Source organism: Aedes aegypti, chromosome 3 (assembly GCF_002204515.2).
Source record: "Aedes aegypti strain LVP_AGWG chromosome 3, AaegL5.0 Primary Assembly, whole genome shotgun sequence".
Classification (NCBI taxonomy): domain Eukaryota; kingdom Metazoa; phylum Arthropoda; class Insecta; order Diptera; family Culicidae; genus Aedes; species Aedes aegypti.
The window spans coordinates 180,210,855-180,231,811 of NC_035109.1; the positions used below are offsets into that span (position 1 = coordinate 180,210,855).

The 20,957-nt window shown below is 35.5% G+C and overlaps 1 protein-coding gene across 3 annotated transcripts in view; it reads right to left on the reverse strand.

Moving 5' to 3' along the window:
* Nucleotides 1-2,594: 2,594 nt before the first annotated feature.
* The window catches only part of LOC110678282 (homeobox protein unc-4), a 57,939-nt gene continuing 39,576 nt past the window's right edge, over nt 2,595-20,957 (reverse strand). For all 3 annotated transcript variants that reach the window (XM_021850919.1, XM_021850918.1, XM_021850917.1), the window contains one exon: nt 2,595-3,845. In XM_021850919.1, coding sequence (XP_021706611.1) covers nt 3,614-3,845 — 232 coding nt within the window. In that variant the 3' untranslated portion in view covers nt 2,595-3,613. The remainder of the gene's footprint in view (nt 3,846-20,957) is intronic.

The window sequence follows — 20,957 nt, forward strand, 5'->3', positions numbered from 1 at the left end:
AGTAAAATGTGATATACAGGACCCACGGCAGACACAAAACAAGACAGTCTCTTCACTTGTGTAAACATCAAATTTGGTTGTAAACATGTGACGTCATTCCTTTCGTAGCATATACGATCTGAATCACTAGATTATTTTTTCAACAAATTTGTTCGAGGTGGATAGGAATGACGTCGTCAAACAGCTGCCAATTTACGGAATGTATAAACTTATTAATTTTGCAAACCGTGACTGGACCATTTGTAGGAAGAAATTTTCCACGCATTGAGATAGGCGATTCCTTTTCTTGTCAGTAGCATACCACCCTTAAAAGAGTGAATTTATGCTTGACTTCTAAGGTTAATATTGTTGGTATAGTGTACTGTACATACTCGCATAATAGTCCCATATTCTATGGGATTCCCTGTATAAACGGGAACGTTATGCGAGTATGGGCAGTGTAGATAATGCTTGCACTGCACTTATGGCTAAGTAGCCCGTCATTCATTTTGGCAGCCATGTCGATTTAGCAGCTCGCAATTTCAAAGTGATAAAACTCAGTCAACATAAGAAATACAGATTCAGAAAAGTATCACTACTTGTTCTTGCTGATACTTTTTCGCTATGTCATTGCAAAACCAAGTGATTTTCTTCAATTCGCAATCGCGACACGACATTTTTTTCACGATCTCTTTTTCCAGAAATAATTTCTAACTGCACTAAACAAATTGTTCTCTAACTTTGCCTAAAGCTTATAAAGTCCACCAATTTAGCCTCATGAGGAAAGTTTCACATCTTTTCATAACCACTGTGCCATTCAAGAAGAAAATAATTTCAAAAAGTATTAGTTTTGGAGCTTCTCAAATATCATCCAAAATAACATATTTTTCGACACTATGGGGCAAGTGTGCCACCCATATGGGGCAAGACGGCCACCGAATGAACATCGCATGTAATTCTACTTGTAATGAAATTTTCTTTATTTCCTATCAATATTACTTACAAAGCAGACGCTAATCGATAATTCAAAAAAATATTTTAAGTTTACCGCAATAAGGGGGGGCTTTATAACAAGGTTCTAAACATGCGTGACTCTCTATTACTTAATTCGAATGACTAAAATGGTTATTTTTGTCCCCATTCAATACAATATATGTATTACCCTTATATTATGGCGAATATGTATAATATTAAACTAGATCAGCACTAAATAACAGGAAAATATTGATGTAGATATGTAAAACGTTAGTTAATAAGCCAAAAACATGTTATTATTGAATATTTTGAGAAAAATTGCTTTGGGGGGCAAAAATGTCAGTTATTCCCCTACTTTGCTTTAGAAACTACTACTGGCGCCTCATTTTAGTTTATTATTATGATTTTGTTGATGATGTTTGCATTTTTATAAATTTCACTCCAATAATTTTTGTTTACCAAATTGGGGCACACTTGCCCCAATAAGTATACATTTCAACCAAACTGGATTTCGTGTGTAAAACTAAATACTTTTTTCGTTCAAATGCCACAATAAGTTACATAAATTGAATAGTTCCACGATGTACAGTATGTTATAAAATTCTGTTGATAATTTATCGTTTACCATGCTATTTAGAAACATTGAAATCTTATAAAAATCCACTCAAATTTGGTTGTCTTTGCTCAAGTCGATGTAAATACGTGAAAAATAGAGCAATTTTTATCATATTTTGATCATTGTATTGTGAACTATAAGGGAACATATTGTTAAGCTCAAAGAGAAAATATATGTTGTAGTTTTTATAAAAAGCATGGCACACTTGCCCCAAAGTCCACTATTTGAAACAAAAAACAGACAACCTAGGTCAATTGCAGATAATCTCAGTGATACCAGAGTGAACATTTTGATAAATTTTTAGAACCTTTTTTCAGCCATGTGTCAAAAATCAATCCCTCCGCTAGCAGCTTCATCTTTTACCAGATAAAATTATTCAAATTACGATACATTTTTTGATTCTTGATACTTTGCAGTAATTTTTACAAGTTCTGAAAAAACTCTTCTATTTTCAGAATCTGCGTTGATATTGGTCATTTAGTTTTGAAGATATTCCTATGTTCCATGGGAGACCGAGATTCTCCATATAAGATTTCATTGGCTGCCATTTTGTTTTTTAGTCAGTTTAGCATGTAGTCTATTCAATTTCAGGTAAAAAGACGCTTTTCTGAAAAAAAAAAATAATAATACAAATCGGTTGAGTTGTCCCCAAGAAACCAGAAAATTATTACACGGGTAGAAATCAGAATCCAGAAATATAATATTTATTTTAATCTTATAAAAATACACCATGATTTTGACTCATGATATCATGAGTCAGATGTTGCCATAAAAAAAATGAAAATGGTGGAGCGAAATTAGAATCTTTCGATTGAGAGCTACGTACTTTATCACGTTATTTAGAATTATGGATGATCGATACGAATCAGTTGAGGCGAAGCGCACCGATTATGGCTCAAGGAACCATGATTTGTAGTCCTGATATCATGACCTAACCCATTTATGAATTTCATGACTTATAAATCATGATTTGGGAATCAGATTTTTTCCGCTTAAATGACGTTCTTGAATTTTTCCGAAATCAATGACGAATCCCTGAATTGACTTGCGTTGACTTTTTCGTACATCCTACCCAATGTCGTATAGAACAGGTTCGGTTTTTAGTATGCGTTTGCTTGTCACAAAACAGATATAAACAAAACTGATGATAACGACAAGCTTGCTAAAAAATTTGTTTGCTGCTTGCCAGACATGACGTCATGTACGGCAACTTAGTGAAATTTCGGCCCGCCGAAGGTGGCATCGTACAACTACCACTTCAAAACTGAAGTTATCCCAAATACTAATTCAATGCTTCAACCGTACCTCTTAATATCCCCCTACCCCTCTTTAAGTTGCCCAAAAAAGGGAAAAAGGGATAGATGAAAGCTCCTTTCATAGCTGGAACAAATTATAAAATGCTTTGTCGAAATGCTAAAAATCCACACTTTCACGAAAAAGAAAAACTTCCCAGAAGGGCCCATTTTCACTACAGGTAGATTGGTCCAGGTTAACACTCGACATTCCCTACACGGCTTTCCCCCCTTTTTTATTGATGTTGAATGCTCTGAATGAACTGGCTGATGGTCTTGTTCGAATGTGAGGTAAAAATAAGCCTTTGAGTTTGATTTGGTTAGATAAGGAACAAGCTTCTCTTGGGATTTGGTCCGAATATAATTTTGATTTTTATAACTCTATAAGCTTCAATTTGCTTGGGTATTTACATAGGCTATTGAGATAAAACAGATCGTTTCTTAACGCTACACATAGAATAAACGTACGAGTGATGTGGAACGGCAAATAAATATAGGTATTTGAAGCATCCCATAGGGTCCACCGTCAGACATAACTTTGTGGGGGATTTTGTTCCAAATTGTGTTAAGGAATTTAGGTTCTGTGCTCTCGGGTCGCTTGCTGATTGTGTTTCCGAAAGAGGGAACTGTCTACGTGGCTTTCAAATTGTTTTGTTGGCACACTCACGTTTTGGCTTGTTACCGCAAGTCGACTTCGAAAAGACAATCTGGTCTACTACATGTTAAGAACGTTTTGCCGAAAGCATTTGTTTCAGCGCAAAAAAGGCGGAAGAACATAGCTGTGACTAACGCCATCCTCAGATTTTACGATGCCGAGAGACTCTGATTCGTCGCCAGGTTGACACGCAGCTGTAGGTGTACCGTAATGGGACTGTTTGAGCGAAGGGTCTTCCAGATGGCAACTGCTGGTGTACTTCGGGTCGTCTATGATGTTAACGGCGTGTATGTACTTCGTGTCGTCAACATATTTCCCATTCGTGACGCTGTAAGAAAAGAAAAACATGTTACATTTAGGTTAAAACATAGTGTAATTTTTATCGCTATTCGATATTCTTTTGAAAAATAATTTGAAGACTCAGGGAATAAAAAATGTTTTATAATCAATTCTAAGAGCGTTTGGCTATTTAGCTATTTTAGTCTGAATTCATGTCGCTGCTATAGGTAACATCCCTATTTTGAATGTTGTGCGATAGAACTGTACAAATTCCTAGTTTTTCTATTATAAACAAGATGATATCCTTAAGGTGTTCATTTTACCACCCCTTCCCCTAACAATAAACAAAATTCTAAAAGATTTCCTTACAGAACACTGAATATGATATTCAGAAGTAAGTGCATTTTCTTTAGTCTCGCCAAACAAATCTTTAGCATCGATCGAATTTTGATATTTTTTTTAAATTATTTGCTCACTAAATGAACTGTTATACAATTTTGTTTCCGAGATTTTATCCGTGGTTCAAAAAGGCTCGGCAGCAAAGATGAAAAAAAATCGGATCTAGCGACAAACAACGCGGTATTTCAATGGTTCAAGAAGGCCGTCGCTCTTGCAGACCTGGTTTATGCATAACCACAAGTAACCACAAGCATTATAACATTGCACGTATTCTACTGCATATCAACAACATTGATGTAACATTGCCTTTATTCGACATATTTCAAGAGCTGTCAAGCAATATAGCATTAACTCTACATTACAAATGTATCAATGCACTAATATCACTTTATAAATTGCACTGCTGCACTAATGTTACTTCATAAATTGCTTCATTGCTTTATCGTCGTTTTTGCATTAGTGCAACTGTAAAAGGGCCCTTTTCCACGTTTAAACTACTTTAATGGTAGGCTTACGGCAATGCAGCTACATTATATATGCAATGATATAATGCTCCATGGTTACTTGGGTGGTGTCACCAAACTGAGATGAAAGGTATGTGATGATTAATCCACAACTATTCAAATTATGAACTATTGTATAAGCTTAAGGTGAAGATGAATCGAAGCCAAGCTTAAAAATTTCAAGAGTACAAATTAAGAGAACTGAACACTCTTTAGAACTGAAAACTTGATCGATTATGATGGTGGTGTCCAATCGATCAAGTTTTCACCTCTCACGGATGTTTTGTTCTCCAGATTTGTGCTATTGAAAATGTGAGGTTTGGCTTAGATTCATCTTCACCTCAAGTGAGAAGTACTTAATTTTTATTTTTATAAGCATGGGTCTTTCCATACGAAGTGAATTATAAAAAATACAAACATGTAATTATAACCAAATTTGGTCCCATCACCTTGGAATGGGGTCCTTTACATTGGTCGATACCGGGCAATGAGGAAGCAGACACACTTGCCGAGGTGGGTGCTATGGAAGGCGATATTTATGGCCGTCAAATCGCCTGTAATGAATTATTCTCAATTACTCGCCAGCAAACCCTACTCAGTTGGCAACAAAAATGGGACAATGGTGACCTTGGTAGGTGGTTGCATTGCATTCTCCTTCAGGTGTCCAAGAAACCGTGGTATAAAGGGTCGAACATGAGTCGATATTTTATCAAGATAATGTGTCGGCAGATGTCCAACCACTATTCTTTGGGATCGCACCTCTATCGAATAGGGCTCTCAGACAGTAACCATTGCGATTATGGTGCAGGATACAGAGACATTGATCATGTGGTGTGGTACTGTTCCGAATACGGCATTCCCAAGAAATAATTGTAGGCTATTAATAAACTTGGCTGCTTTACTAAAGCTTTACAGCAGCCGTGGTAGTTGAACAAAAGTATAAGTTGTATAAAGTGATGAACAAATGTTGCATATTGTTCTTAGCAGTGATCTTGTTCCTCACTTTCATGGCATTTTAATAGCAAGTAGAATCAAAGTTGAAGCAACGTTGGTTGATTATTTAGTTTGGTTGTCTAAGAGCCTCTCTATAATAATTGAAGATGAGCTGTTTGTCTTGATCCAGACACTGTTGTTCAATATGCAACATACAATTGAATAACAACTTTTTACAATTTTTAGCAACACTTGTTTCGTCAGTTTTTCAACAATACTTAAATGGGTCAAAACGGCAGTGAATATATGTTTGCTTTGAAAAGCTTAGAATTCAACCAACCCGTAATATAAAAGCTCTTAAATATAATTATAAATTCCATTTTTATCGATTAAGAGTCAAATTTTTAATCAAAAGTATTGTTCAACTTTCCAAGAACCAATTACTCCCTTGAGAAAAGTTTCTGAGAGTAGTTTTATTCAGCTATTGGTTGTTTAATGATTGTCTAGGTAAAAAAAACACTATTATTCCAGCTTTATTCGCTTCGAAACAGATAATCTATTCAATAATAAATAATTTGATTAACGTAATACAGTACATGCTTATTCAATGACTTTACCCTGGCTGTTAAACATCAATAAAATTATAAAAAGACTCAACAATGTGGATTTAACATTTAGAAATGCTTGTTCAGCGTTTGTCTAACAGGAATTTATAATGAGTGAAAGCTTCTCTAAATTGTGGATGAAAAGTTGAAGAAGTCCTTATTACTTATGATCACCGCACGCTATGTCTGAACCAGACGATTATAAAAATCGAATGTACATCGGATTTTTTCTCGCTAGAGATCAGTGTTTAGTCTATATTTTCATAATCGGAAGGTTTTAAAATATTCTATCGGTGAAATTTTTTTGCATACATTTTGTATAGGCTGAAATGCGTCGAAAACGTGATTTTCACGGGATTTTCTATGAAAAATGGCTAAAAAGTGAAAAAAATAAAAATTTTACCGATGGAATATTTTAAAACTTTCCGATTATGAAAATATAATCCAAATACTAAACTCTAGCGAGAAAAAATCCGATGTACATTCGATTTTTATAATCGTCTGGCTCAGACATAGCGTGCACCGTCATTCCAAAAATAACCTTTGTACAGTGTTAATTCAACAGCATGTTTTCACAAGGTTATTAAACTGTGAAAAGCTGATAGCTTGAATAAGTCTTGCGTTTGAGACCCTTTCACAAGCAATATTCAACAATGATGTTTACATACACCGCAGGAAAGCAAAATACTTAGACAATGTTTGAACAACGTATGTACGATAATCTGTTCGATTATCTTATTATATCTTTAAATACTGCTCTTTATCTGCTGATCTGTATAACCTTGGTTAGAGCAGTGGTTAAGCATGCGCTTGTAAATCGAAAGGTCCTGAGTTCGAGCCTCGACATTGCAACAATGTTTGATTAATTGAAATTTAATAATAAAGCGTCAAATTCCTAGGCATCCAAGTTCCTGGTCTGAATCTGATGAAGTGCGCAAAAAACTACCAATGTTGTTGAATAGATTTTCCATTTCTGGGTGAATAAGGTTTGAATAATAGTTTAATGTTAACTTAGTCAACCGTTAAGCCACTAACAGCTTAATAAAGCAGCTCCGAGAAGCTTTTCTTAAAGCATCAATTGTTTCTTGGGTTGCCAGTTCCCTCAGGGCCCAGGGGAAACCAGATAAAGAAAACATTAGGGAGGTTCTGTGTAGGCTGCCAATTTACACATTTTTGAAGCAAATTGATGTCATTGTTTGATTTCTTAATTTGGTTATTCTGTAAGTCCACCTCGCTCTTCCCTTAGGTTTCGTCTGTCCTCCTTGTCTTCTCGAAATACGCCTGTGTTTACCGTTACAGGTTGTCATGTCCGGTTGACCTGCATCAACAACGCAAAGGACAACACTACGCTGTTGAACGTCAATGAGCATCCTCTAAGTTCTGTAAACCCTGATAATTAAAGTACTGCCTAACCTCGATCAAACCGCGAGCTTCCCATTTCTCCAAAACTAACATAGAATGTTAGGAAGCAAATGTGATTTTGTAAAAAAAATCAAATGAATACGACTCCGTTATGCTTAATGGCACTTGAGCCTAAGAAATAAATGATAACATAAAAAAAATTGTATCTACAAAAGGTCGAAAATTTTTCAAAGAAGGAAAAATGTTCATCCAGGCTAATCATTTTCAACCTTGTATTCTTCGACCTTTTGTCCTTTTGACCTTTTGCCTTCCGGTGATTTTGTAAATAATCAAATGAATATGGCTACATTATGCTTAATGGGACTTGAGCCTAAGAAATATACGGCAAGGCAAGAAAAAAAAAAACAAATTTTGTTAAAATGTGTCTTTACAAAAGGTTGAAAATCTTCTTTCAAAGAAGGAAAACTGTTCCTTCAGGTAACTCATTTTCAACCTTTTGTTATTCGACCTTTTGCCTTTCGGTGATTTTGTAAAAAAAATCAAATGAATACGGCTCCGTTAGTTTTTGAAATCCTATACGATTTCTTTTAATAAAACTGAGAGTCATGTTTTCCATATCTGGTAGTATAAAATATATAAACTTAAAAATGAAAGCAATTTCATGAATTTTAATCACATCCTTAATCACGTGAGGTGGTAAGTAGGTAAACGACCATTTAACCAAAATTTAGTTAACTTTTTTTTTATTTCTAAGCATTTTTTTAGCTATCTAAAAGCGATATAAGCACTAGCCTGGGACACGCTTATATGAAAAATTTAGATTATCGTTCCAGTTCACTTTTGGATTGCATTTAGGTCCCATAACAACTGTGCAAAATTTCAGCTCGATCGAAGAAACTATATTTTAGCGCCAGCCGTTCAAAGTTTGTATGGGATTTACTATGGAAAAACTTACTTTTGCAGAGAAAAATCGCCAGAGGTCGCCCATTGACCTCTACAATAATTCTGAACACAGATCTCGGTAGGTATTTCTACGATGAACAACATTGACGATGCAATCGGATGCTTGTGAAAAAAGTTATTAAGCATAAAATATTCGGAAATTTTGCCCGATTTTGTTATTATTTTTTTTTCTATCTTTATTAACGAGATTTTTAGCCCTGGGCTAGTTCTCAAGTTGGGCTCAAAATGCTGCCCTTGAGGAACATCAGCTCTTGCAGGAAGTCTTTCAGACCTGGAGTTCTGATAATTAACCTGAAGTGTACGATTTGACAGATGACTTTAAATTATTCTAACAATCTATGTTGAAAAATAGGGACGGACCTGGTGTAATGGTTGGAACACTCACCTCTCACGCCGAGTACCTGGGATGGAATCCCGTCCCCGATATAGTCACCAAGAATTTCAGTGACGACAGCCGTTGGTCCTGAGATGAACTAACCCAGGGCTCAAAATCTCGTTAATAAAGATTTAAAAATATATACGTTAGAATATTAAAGTTTTTTAATTTTACAATCAAGCCTTTGTGCCAAACACTGTCGAATGCTTTTTCTATGTCTAGAAGAGCAAGACTAGTAGGATAGCCTTCAGATTTGTTGGGGCGAATCAAATTTATTACACGTAAAAGTTGATGAGTGGTCGAATGTCCAAGGCGGAATCCAAACTGTTCATTGGCAAAAAGTTATCGTTGATGTGGATCATCATTCTGTTCAAAATGACCTTTTCAAAAAGTTTATTGATGGAGGAAAGCAAACTGATTGAACAATAGCTAGAAGCTTCTGCAGGATTTTTGTATGGTTTTTAAATTGTTACAACCTTAGCATTTTTCCATTTGTCAGGAAAATATGCCAACTGAAAACATTTGTTTAATATATCAACTAAGAATGATAAGCTACTTTCTGGAAGTTTCTTGATGACGACCATATTTCTATTATTATATGTATTTTGGGTTGGCCTGGGACCTTCAGGGCACCTGAATGAAGCAACAGGGAGCATGGGACTCCCTGTTGTTAAAAAATCGTGGATTGAGGGCGGGCTGTTCGACCCCATATATTGGGAGTATTCTGTCAATCGAGGGCTCGATTTTACAGTTGTCCGTGAAAACTTTTTTCTGGAAGGAAATTCCCTTCCCCTGACGCGGGTTTCGTTCAAGTGCCTCTGCTTGTAGGTCCACACATCCATTTCCGGCCCTTCATAAAGGAAACTGACAGCTGACAAACAACAGTACATTCTTGATCGAATCGCTTTTCAAAGTTATCCAGTGCTATAAGCAAGTGCTTTGCTACAATACATGGTAGAACCAAATCATCATCATCATCAATTAGAGTTGCATAATTTTCTCTGGATATAATGTAATGTAATTATAATCCGTGAAACAATCATATTATCAAATAGTTTTAGTATAATTCCATTCTAAAATTTCATTTTTTATATAAATTACAGTGGGGCCTTCCCTAGCCGAATGGGTAAAGTCCGTGGCTACTAAGCAAAGACATGCTGAAAGAGTCTGGGTTCGAATCCCGGATCTTTTCATAATGGAAATTTCATTGACTTCTTTGGGCATAAAGTATCATTGTACCTGCCTCACGACATACTAATGCGAAAATGGTAACTTTGGCAATGAGAGCTCTCAGTTAATAATTGTGGAAGTGCCAATTGAACACTAAGCTGAGAAGTAGGCCCTGTCCCAGTGAGGACGTAGTGCCAAGAAGAAGAAGAAGAAGAAGAAGAAGAAGAAGAAGAAGAAGAAGTAGTTTTTTTATTAAAGACATTTTACACCATTTGGTGCATTCGTGTCTGAATAAGTACAACATCAACATTTACAATTCATTTTACTTTGCATCACTCTCATTTTTCCTTCTCGATCGCGTCTGGTAAACCTTCCATTCCGAAATGCTTCTTTTATCGTCTATTTTTCTATTCTGGCTACCTTATCGCTTTGGCTCATTGTCTACTGTCGTTCCGCTATGAGATGTATCTGTTGACAACCGTCTCTTCCCGCTAGATTCCACTGTTGTTTCGTTTTGATTATCATGTTCGTTGCTGCTTCCATCGTCATCGTAGTTGTCGTCGTCGCCTGTATCATCGTCACTCGAATCTGAATGAACCGACGGTGGTGCGCATTGGTTTACGTTCCTTTTCTGCTCACTGATAGAGCCGGGAAGTGTTTGTGGTTCAACTTGCTTTACGGTTGCACTCGACAAAGTACGTTGTTGTTCCTTCGGGTAGCTAACGTAGCTACGATGGCTGTCAACGGTGATGTATACCGGCAACGGTTTCTCCATCCTCATACGGACCACGCGAACGCCATTCGGAACCCCCGAGAAATAATTTTTCCAAACATCGTTTTGGATGGAAAGTACCTTGCCATATTGTTGGAGGTTTTTGGCGATAAGCGAATTTGGCATCTGCGGCGGCAGATCGTAAATTTGACTGTAGTGGTAAACGGAACGAAATAATCCACTCCTTCGTAGATGAATGAATGTCGTAAGTGGTGCTGCTTATGTAGCCGTGGTGCTACGCTCGCATTGTTCATTTCAATGAACACACAATTGTCTAGGTGGTGCAATTGAATACTCTTGACATCGGCCATGTCAAGCTTGAGTTTTTTCTTCAGGAATTCCTCCACCTGGTCCAAAACTGGCCACTTTGGCAGGGTGCTGAAGTCTACAACTAGCGTATTCTTCCTATGAGCAGGCATTTTTCGTTGAATGCAAAATTCTGTCGCACAAGAAAACGTAATAAACTCGAATAACTGGAGCTGATGATAAACACGTATGTCACGCACGAAGAGCGATTGCCAACTGAAGAAGAAACTAGTAATAGTAGTAGTAGTAGTAGTAGTAGTAGTAGTTGTAGTAGAAGAAGAAGAAGAAGAAGAATTACAGTACTTGTGGATCTGAAGGATAATATCTCCAACAATTTTGAGTTTTTCCTAAGATACGTATAATCAAATACTTCATTTACATTATTGAAACCCTAATGATGTTTGTTAAGCGTCATGAGTTTTGATTTGAAGCATTCAGACACTTTTGTATGTGTTTCCGCGTGCGAAAAACTACTGGTGGCAAATAAAATGTGCAGTAATGAAAATAATTACGGAATTGCTAACTTTATTCCGATCTATCGCGCTGATTCGTGGTGCATTGTTTCTAATGTTTAATTTTACCCAACACGAACCAAACTATAGACAACAAAAAAATAAAGTACAAAAACATTGTGGAAATTTAATGAAGGTACCGCATCGTGTAGTAGAAAACATAACATACAATATGTTCCACAGTGAATATCGCTCGCGGGATGAGACTTTGGTGTCTGGTTCAGAACTCGACTCTAGAACATGGTGGTCAGTTCACCTCCGCTTCCTTGTTGTACATGCAACTAGCAAACACACAAACTTGTGAGTTGTGCGAAAAGTTGATCGTTTGCTAACGGTTATATCCCGACGCTGGGAAAGTTTCATCTCCATGTGAGCGAAGATAATCGATACGCTAACTTTATCGATAGTAGGGTGTTGTGCATTGTGTAGTGTATAGTTTGCTCTGGTTTAAGCAAAGTTGCCGCCTTTATTCTACTTCGGTTGCTGTACATGACTAAACGAAAGTGAGGTATGGAAAATAAGATTGGCCGTTTATTACGATGGACGGAATAGCGCTGGTATATTGAAGAACGAGAAAGTTAATCGAATTAGTTCGAAATAAGTTTCTGTGGGAATCTAAGCGAACGAACTTTGAACATAACGCAATTGTTAATAGAATTGTTTTGATCCCAATGAAAAATGATGGATTTCCCACATTATACATTTTATATGCCCTGGAGAGGTAGGTTATTGTGTTCCCATTACACTGAATAAAAAAAAGCCATTGGAGAGACTAGGGAGACTAGATCCCGCTTTCTTATAACAACTTCAACTCTGCAGGTAAATCAAAATTCAATGAGATTTCTGCTAAGTTCTTTTGTAAACATGTTTTGCAATGTTATTAATAACGAAATAATTTTAACATGTTGTTAAGGTGATTATAAAATGAAGCCAAACTTTGAATTTTCAAGAGCACAGGACTGGAGAATCTGTCAAGAGTTCGCATTGAAAATCAATCAAATTGCTTGCTTGCTGGTGGTGACCAATGGGATAAATTTTCAACGCGGAGCGCTGTTTGGTTCTCAAGACTTGTGCTCTTGAAAATTTTAGGTGTGGCTTCGTTTTATAATCACCTTAAGATATTCGAAACATCGTTTTTTATAATGATTTGTCTTAAGAAACATTTAAGGGGCCTTCCTTAGCCGAGTGATTAAAGTCCGCGGCTACAAAGCAAAGCCATGCTGAAGGATTCTGTGTTTGATTCCCGGTCGGTCCAGGATCTTTTCGTAATGAAAATTTCCTTAAGGCGAAGTAGGCCGTCATTCGTTTTGGTAGCAATGATGATTTTACTATGTGCAATTTCAAAGTGATAAAACTCATTCTTGGTAGTTCATATTGACTTGAAAAAGTATCAATGTACGCGCCAACATACATAGAGTATGCTGATACTTTTTCAGCTGTGTCAGTGCAAAACTAACTAATTTTCTTTGATTCGAAATCATGAGATGGATTAGCAACAAGCATCAACGGCGCATACACATGTTAATGACGGCATACATCGCCTTAATTTCCCTGGGCATAGAGTATCATTGTACTCGCCACACAAAATGCGAATGCGAAATGGAAACTTTAGCAAAGAAAATTCTCAGATAATAACTGCGAAAGTGCTGATAAGAACATTAAGCTGAGAAGCAGATTTGTCCCAGTGATGACGTAATGTCAACAAAAGAAGCGTTTCAAAAAGTTTGACGACATTTGATTCCGTTTTAACAGAAGGGTAATTAAATTTGAAAAATGTAATATAATTTTGTTATGATATTATCCAAACCTGAAATGAAAGGTGCCAGGTCACCAATAGGGTGGGTAAAAAAAAATCAAGAAAATACATTCAGTTTTAAATTGTGAAAAACTTGATGCCTTATATAATATTCTGTATTATTTTCGATTTACATTACAAAATGTTATACATTGAGGGTTTAGTTAATTTCAGCATACATATTTTTAACGTTTTTTCTTACATGAGTTCAGAAGCAATAACTGTTGGACTCAAGTGTTTTTATTTGAAGTTTAATTATTGACATACACAGCTATTAAAAGTGTTCATATTCATATTCAAACATATTTGGAGCATTAAAATAAACGTTCTCATTTTTAAATCGAACTCTACACGATCATGTAATAATCAAGGATTTTTATTTGAAAATCATAATCATTGATGGCATTGTACAATTCGTAGTTGCTACTCCGTGATTGATCAGAATAATCGAAGTTGCACAAGGAACCAAGAGATGTAACTTGGGAGTAGCGTTCAATCTTCAATGTACATTTTCGAGAACTCTAAACATTAAAAACTCAACAACGACGCCGGCCACGTCCTTCCAACCTTCGGGGAAATGAAGGAATATTAGTGTGCTTTTGTTAGTTGGGAGAGATCGTAGCTGCATGATCAGGATTCACTTTGATAAGTGATGCGATTCATGCAACCTCAATACTCTAAAAACAACGTGTACATATGGTAAGTTGGCACTTTTAGCATCGAACCATTCAAAGGTTAAAAAAAAAAGATTTTAGTACTATACCATTTAATTCCAATATAGTTTGTATCCTTTGACAGATACGCGTATTTCGACCTCAACTGTAACTGTACATATGGCAAGTCGACACTTTTAGCATCGAACCATTCAAAGGTTAAAAAAACGATTTTAGTACTATACCATTTAATTCCAATATAGTTTGTATCCTTTGGCAGATACGCGTATTTCGTCCTCAACTGTAAGTCCGTCTACTCTGTCGAGTCTAGTACACGATACTGAAGATGGCCTTACAGTTGAGGTCAAAATACTCGTATCTGTCAAAGGATACAAACGCTAGTGGAATTAAATGGTATAGTACTAAATTCGGTTTTCATCTACTTATACGTATTCCACTAAACAGCTCGAAGATGTATTATTATTCGAAGGTTATTTTTTATAATGATAAAATCATGTAAAAGGAAAGTTATTTGGTTTTCAAAGTTAATGTACATACAAGAGTCGGTTCTATCCCGTTAGACCGAATGTCATTAGGCCGAAGGCCATTAGGCCGAATGCCGTTAGGAAAACGGTTAATAGTTCTAATGAACCTAGAAGCCCACAATAACCGCTGTGAAATATAACTAGAAAGAACAGCCTTTGATTAAAAGAAGGAAAAAACACTGATGAATGTGTTAGCCATTTGAAATAGTAGTAAATGATCAAATGTTATTTCGTCCTAACCACATTCGGCCTAACGACATTCGGCCTAACGACATTCTGCCTAACGGCATTCGGCCTAACGGAATTCGGCCTAACGACCTGCACCCACAAGAATCTATGCACTAACAGTGAAGAATTGTTCATATTTTGTTAAATCAATTCATTTAAATAACATCCCCACCGGTGTCACGATAAAAAATACATTCCATAATACAGCCATTCCATGAAAAACCAACATAGTTGGTCACCAAATTCCGTGAAAATTGCTATTTTGTCCCTTATCCGAAATAAGGTACACGTGTTTTTGGATTTTTTGATTAGAAACCAGAAAAATCGCGACTTTGCCAAATTGTTATTTTTTTAAAATCATAACTTTTGAACCGCTTAACCGATTTTAACCGCAAAAAAAAAAAAACAATTTTTCTGAAGCGAAGGCAAAACCCAAGCGCAAGTCTAGAGAACCAGACAGTGGTCAAGCCGAAAACCTGATCGATTGGTCGTGCTTCTGAAAATTTAAGGTTTGACTTCGATGCATCTTCGCCATCTGCTGTGGCTTTAGCAGAACGCGTGCAGAATAAACCATTTTATTTCCGCTATACACTTTTTTTATTAAACTTCAAGCCGTTTTGTCGGCCGAATCTAATAATTTGTGGAGACGATAAAAACGTGACAGATTAATTTTCAACACTTCCGTTCACGCGCGCTGCCTACTATGATCTCCTCAGCTTAAGCTTACGACAGAAAAAATAAGTTAAATCCATTTTCTAATGTTTTGTATTTGTTTTTTTTTTAAATTTAAAAATTGAATGTATATTAATTTATGTTTACATGATGCTGTATCAATACATGAATTTGGTTTATGTCTTCAGTTTACAGCATATTGAAATTTAAATATTTTTTATGTAACTCACAACATTGAGGAAATAGCTCCACAGAAACTTCGGAATGGTTCAAAACAAAGATTTGAAGATTTTTGACAGACTTTGAAGCTGTTTCTTAACTAATATTCATTGAAATGCTCAACAAGAAGAAAAACAGGCACATTTTTATGATTTTAATGGACAAATGTTGGTTGCAAGAATAAAGAAATATTAATCCAGTCATTAGAAAACTACGCCATGCCGCAGTGATGCATTTTAAACTAAACGCGAGCCAAAAATGAACTGAACGCGTTCTAATTTTGCACGAGAACCTTGTAAGCATTGAACTCTTGTGCAAGATTCTACACCTGCTCAAGAACGGCCCGTTCACTTCAAAATGCACAATGAAGTAAAGAACTCGAAAAAACTACACCCGACTATAATAAATTCATATCACTCAACATATGTGGAACTTCAAATGTTTCTCAACATCTTGCAAAATTTCCGCGTTGAAATATGTCGTGTATCTGCCATGAAAACAGTTTTCATTTCAAGTTCGATTTCCAGCTCGCAAGGGTTCAGATTTTTGAACTGCTCAATGAGCAAGCCTACTTGATCTCTCGTTCAAAAGTTTGAACTGGAACACAAACTGAACGCGTTCAAATGCAACACTGCCATGCCGGTCACATTTCCCTTGGAACATAAATTTAACTTAGCGGCTAGAAATTTTGGTGGCCATTTAGAAATGAACGATTTTCTAAATCTTTTTCTACGATTTGACGTATATGATGAGTGCAATCAATGCAAATATCCATTTCCGTTCAACGAAGAAACAAGTTTTCAATCGTTGTTGTTTTCCTCGAGTCAAGTAAAGAATAGGAGTAGTATTTCGAGTGCAAAAAAAAACCTGGCGGTCATCATTATTTTAACGCTTTCTTGATTTTAAAAGGTAGAATGATTTTTTTGCCTTGTTAACAATCAATAAGGAGTGTATCGAAAAGTTGTCGCAAACATTAAAAAGCGTCTCAAAAATATTGGGTTGAACCCACAAACAATTTTTTGATCAGAAATACTTTACAATATTTTTAAAAATTATGATGCGGTGATATTGTTTCAATAAAATGGCATTTTGTATGATAATTTTTAAAATTACCAACAGATGACGATGAAAATCTTGCACACATCTGAAAAAAAAAATGATATGTTAAAAAAATGTGTTAAATTTTAAGAAAAAATGTTTTTTGTTTAAGCTCATATATTCTGTGCCACAACTTTCAAGACATGGTGTAAAAAATATACTGAAATGTACATTAACAAGCATTTGAGAGCAAATAAAAAAATTGAAAAAAGGCGATTTTTAAGGACCTTGTTTTTTGATTTTTTCTTTCTATACGTTAATGGTAATATCGAACGGTTGGAACGAATAAAAAATGTGTTCTTGATTGGAAAAGTTTATTTGCATATTCATGGAGTAACGTAAGCCAAAAATGGTACTCTACATAATTACCGCTGTATATGACCGAGCTTCAAAAATTGATTATTCAAAAGTGACTTTCAAAAATCTACCTTATTTCAATAATTGAGCTTTCTTAGAGCAATAATTTGCTGTATGAAGTAAACATATTTTCCGATAGATTAAGCTTTTCATCCTATTTTGTTTGATATAAATTTTGTTCAATACAAATCATCGAATCTTCAGAACACACTACAAAAATGTACTTTTGTGCAAGATTTTATTGTCTATGCTTTATAAATCTTGTTGTATATAGGGTGCCGGTACCAATGGTTGTAATGTACCAGTAGATTGGACTATGGAATAAAACGAACATTTTTCTATATAAACGACATGTGCTATTTTTGGCGGATAGATCGTCTCTAGTTTAGTCGATTTCAGGGTTGTTAACGTTAATCAACGATTAACACCGTTTCGCTAATTCGTTAACGTTAACCAGTAACGGTTAACGAAGCTTGCGTTGATTCGTTGGAAAATTGATTTAACGATAACGTCAACGTACAGCGTTGATTTAACGTCAACGACTTCGTTATTTTTAACGTTAACGAAGATTTTAATATCTAAAAAAAAAATTACTTTTTTCTCATGTGGTGTATTTAAAAATAAGTAAATGTAGAAAAGTAGAAAATGATTCAGTTTACGTAATGATAACGGCTGAACAATTTATTACCACCATGAGAACAATATAATTACGAAATGTGTGGGCAGTTTGCAACGGATTTAACTTAGACTCTGAAACATGACATGCCCAAGGAAGAAAAATATGCGTGATGTTATTGCAGTTTTTATGGAACGTTAACTGAGAGAGGAAGCACTTAGTCAGCTTCTGTGAGAAACTTATGTTTAGATTAGAGCTCCACAGTCCTGGAAGTAAGAAAATCTGTTCCACGACCATTGCCAGATTTGATTTAAATTAAAATTTTTATCTGTCATGTTAAGCATGGCAACTTGTATATGAAAATGAGAGATCGGGGTCATCCTAGGGGCGTATACTCAGAAACATTTGATTGTTTGCTGGGAAGAAAAAAGGATGCCGAGTGCTTCATGGCGGCAAAGGAAGTCGCTCTCTGGCAACGATTTCGGCCTATTGCTGTGGGGATACAATATATTGCTTGGTAAATCTTTGCAATTTATGAAAGTTCTTCCAAGCAAAGTTTGTGACGTTTGAAGAGGCTGACTGTTGGGAGCCAAATTATTGCTCTGCACAGTGAACTTAGATTTTTTAATCAATTTTCCATGGATACGGGATACCAGTATGGACCAATGCACGAGTTCATTATTTGACGTTTGAGCGGTGCCGTGTTATTTACGTGACCATGGCAACGAGTGAATTAAGCACCGCTCAAACGTCAAATTAGTGAACTCGTGCACTGGTCCATAGAAACGCGTTGTTTATTGATGTTTCGAAACATTCTCTAGAAACCTGTACGAAAATTAAAATCAACGCTTTGGTTAGCGCTGATCGTTGACGTTGATTCAATGCAAACTCGTTAACGTTGACGCTAACAACCATGAAAATCAACGCAACGGCGTTGACGTTGATCCAGAGCAAAATCAACGTTAGCGGCGTTTATCGTTGGTTAACGTTAACAACCCTAGTCGATTTGCCAAATTTCAGTTTTTTTTTATCAAAAAGTCATGTAAATAATGAAGTTTATGCAAAAAATTTGCTCCCTTGCACCAGTAGTTGCTGTCGTGTTCCAGTAGTGGATCAACGGATGGAAGCAGTTTTTAAAATGGATGTATAAAAATGAAGAAAAGCCCTAGAGATGATCTTTATGCTTATTTCTAAAGATATTAATTGCTGTTCCGAGGAAAAAAAAAATAAACCCATGTAAAAATTTACTATTTTGTTTAAAATTCTTTTTATCATTCCCGAACGTCTACTACTGGAGCACTAGCGCAACTACTGGAACAAGTGTACCAATAGTGGCTCAAGCAATTTTATGTTAAAAAATAGTTTCATCACTCTTTTCATATTTTTCCCATATAGTAGAGGTTGAAATCTTTCTGTTGACGCCAAAAGATCTCTGTTAAGACATTTCGTTATTATGTTATGATTTTTTATAGCTTAGGTAGTCCACTAATGGCACCGGCACCCTATATTAAGCATTTAATTCAATATATTTTTAGTTGATCCAAAACATGATGACATGATGAAGATTTGCGTGAAGAAATTTTGAAAAGATAAACTATACTCTGAGATATACCGTTTTAAATGTTTGCGACTACTTTTCGATACACTCCTTATGTTGAATTCCGAGGCTACCTTGACGCATACTCTTCTTCTTGTTTTTCTTATTCCTGAAATTAGGGGAAGGGGTGGTAAAATAAACACCTTAAGGGTATCAGCTTGTTTTTTATAGTTAAACGAGGAATTTCTATAGTTCTATCGCACAACATCAAAGGTCTAAAGCAGCAACACAAATTCAGAGTAAAATAGCTAAATTTTCACATATTTTTATCGCTGGCAAAAAACGATGCAAATGTTCATTTTACCTGCACTATGTGGGTAAAATGAACAGCTGTTGGTGGTAAAATAAACATCATGCAAAAAAAAAACATGAGCAGAACAAATATTTTTAAAAATTTTCGTTGCATATCCGAAAATATATTCATTAAGAATTGTAATCCATTAAAAAGAAATTTAAAGGTATCATATTTGACATCATATTATAACGATATTCACCTTACTGAAAAACCTCCGAGCAAAAAGTTACGTCAGTTCTAATTTTTAAACGTGATTTTCTAAATTTTTGGTTTTTATTGATATTTTCACTTCAATTGACCTCCGTATCAACCCAAACACTCCGAATCATGGTCTAAATCGCCCGTGCATGATAAAAAATCATTGCTATTTGTGTTTTATCGGTAAAAGACAAGGTGTTCATTTTACCACCTCTTTTCATTTTACCACCACTTCCCCTATGTCCTTACTGGAAGAGAACCTGTTTTCAGCTTAGTCTAGTTATAAAAACAGGTTTTTAAAAGATAAATTCTCTTTTTTAATGCTTTTTTGGTACCAGAACGATTCTTCGGCATATCTTCGAGTTCAACAATCGCATTCAATCTTTCATTTATTTGGTATATTCAACGGTTTGATTCAAATAAACAATCAATTCAACAGTTGGGATAAGTTGAGAATGAAATAATCTCAGACACAAATCGTTCTACATTAAATCTTGTTAAAGTTATAAAAATAATTATCCATTGTTTTGCATACTTCATTAAAGTTTATTATTAGATATCATATAATAGAGATCCTAAATATTTATGATACTTCGATGGATGAGCACCACTGCCTTAAACCCAGCGATCAAGAAGTGTGTACGTAGTGGTGCATTTTGAATCCATGATATAATTATTCTAATTTTGACAATTTGACTGGAGAAACTGAATTTTTATATTGTTTTATTAACACTTCGCATCGAAAAATGTACGACATTTAATTTCTCCCATTAGTAGCGTTTGTGGCATGATTATATAGGACAGTAATAGTATTTAATATCCTTCCACTTTAAAGTGACAAACTCTTTAAACACATCCGACTGCTACAATTCAATGAAATGCTGTTTATGACTGCAATTACGCATATATTTGCGGTTCATCGACGCCATTTTTTTTTATTGATGTGGGAAGCTTATTGTCCCGTAAACCTCATAAACATCCTTTTGG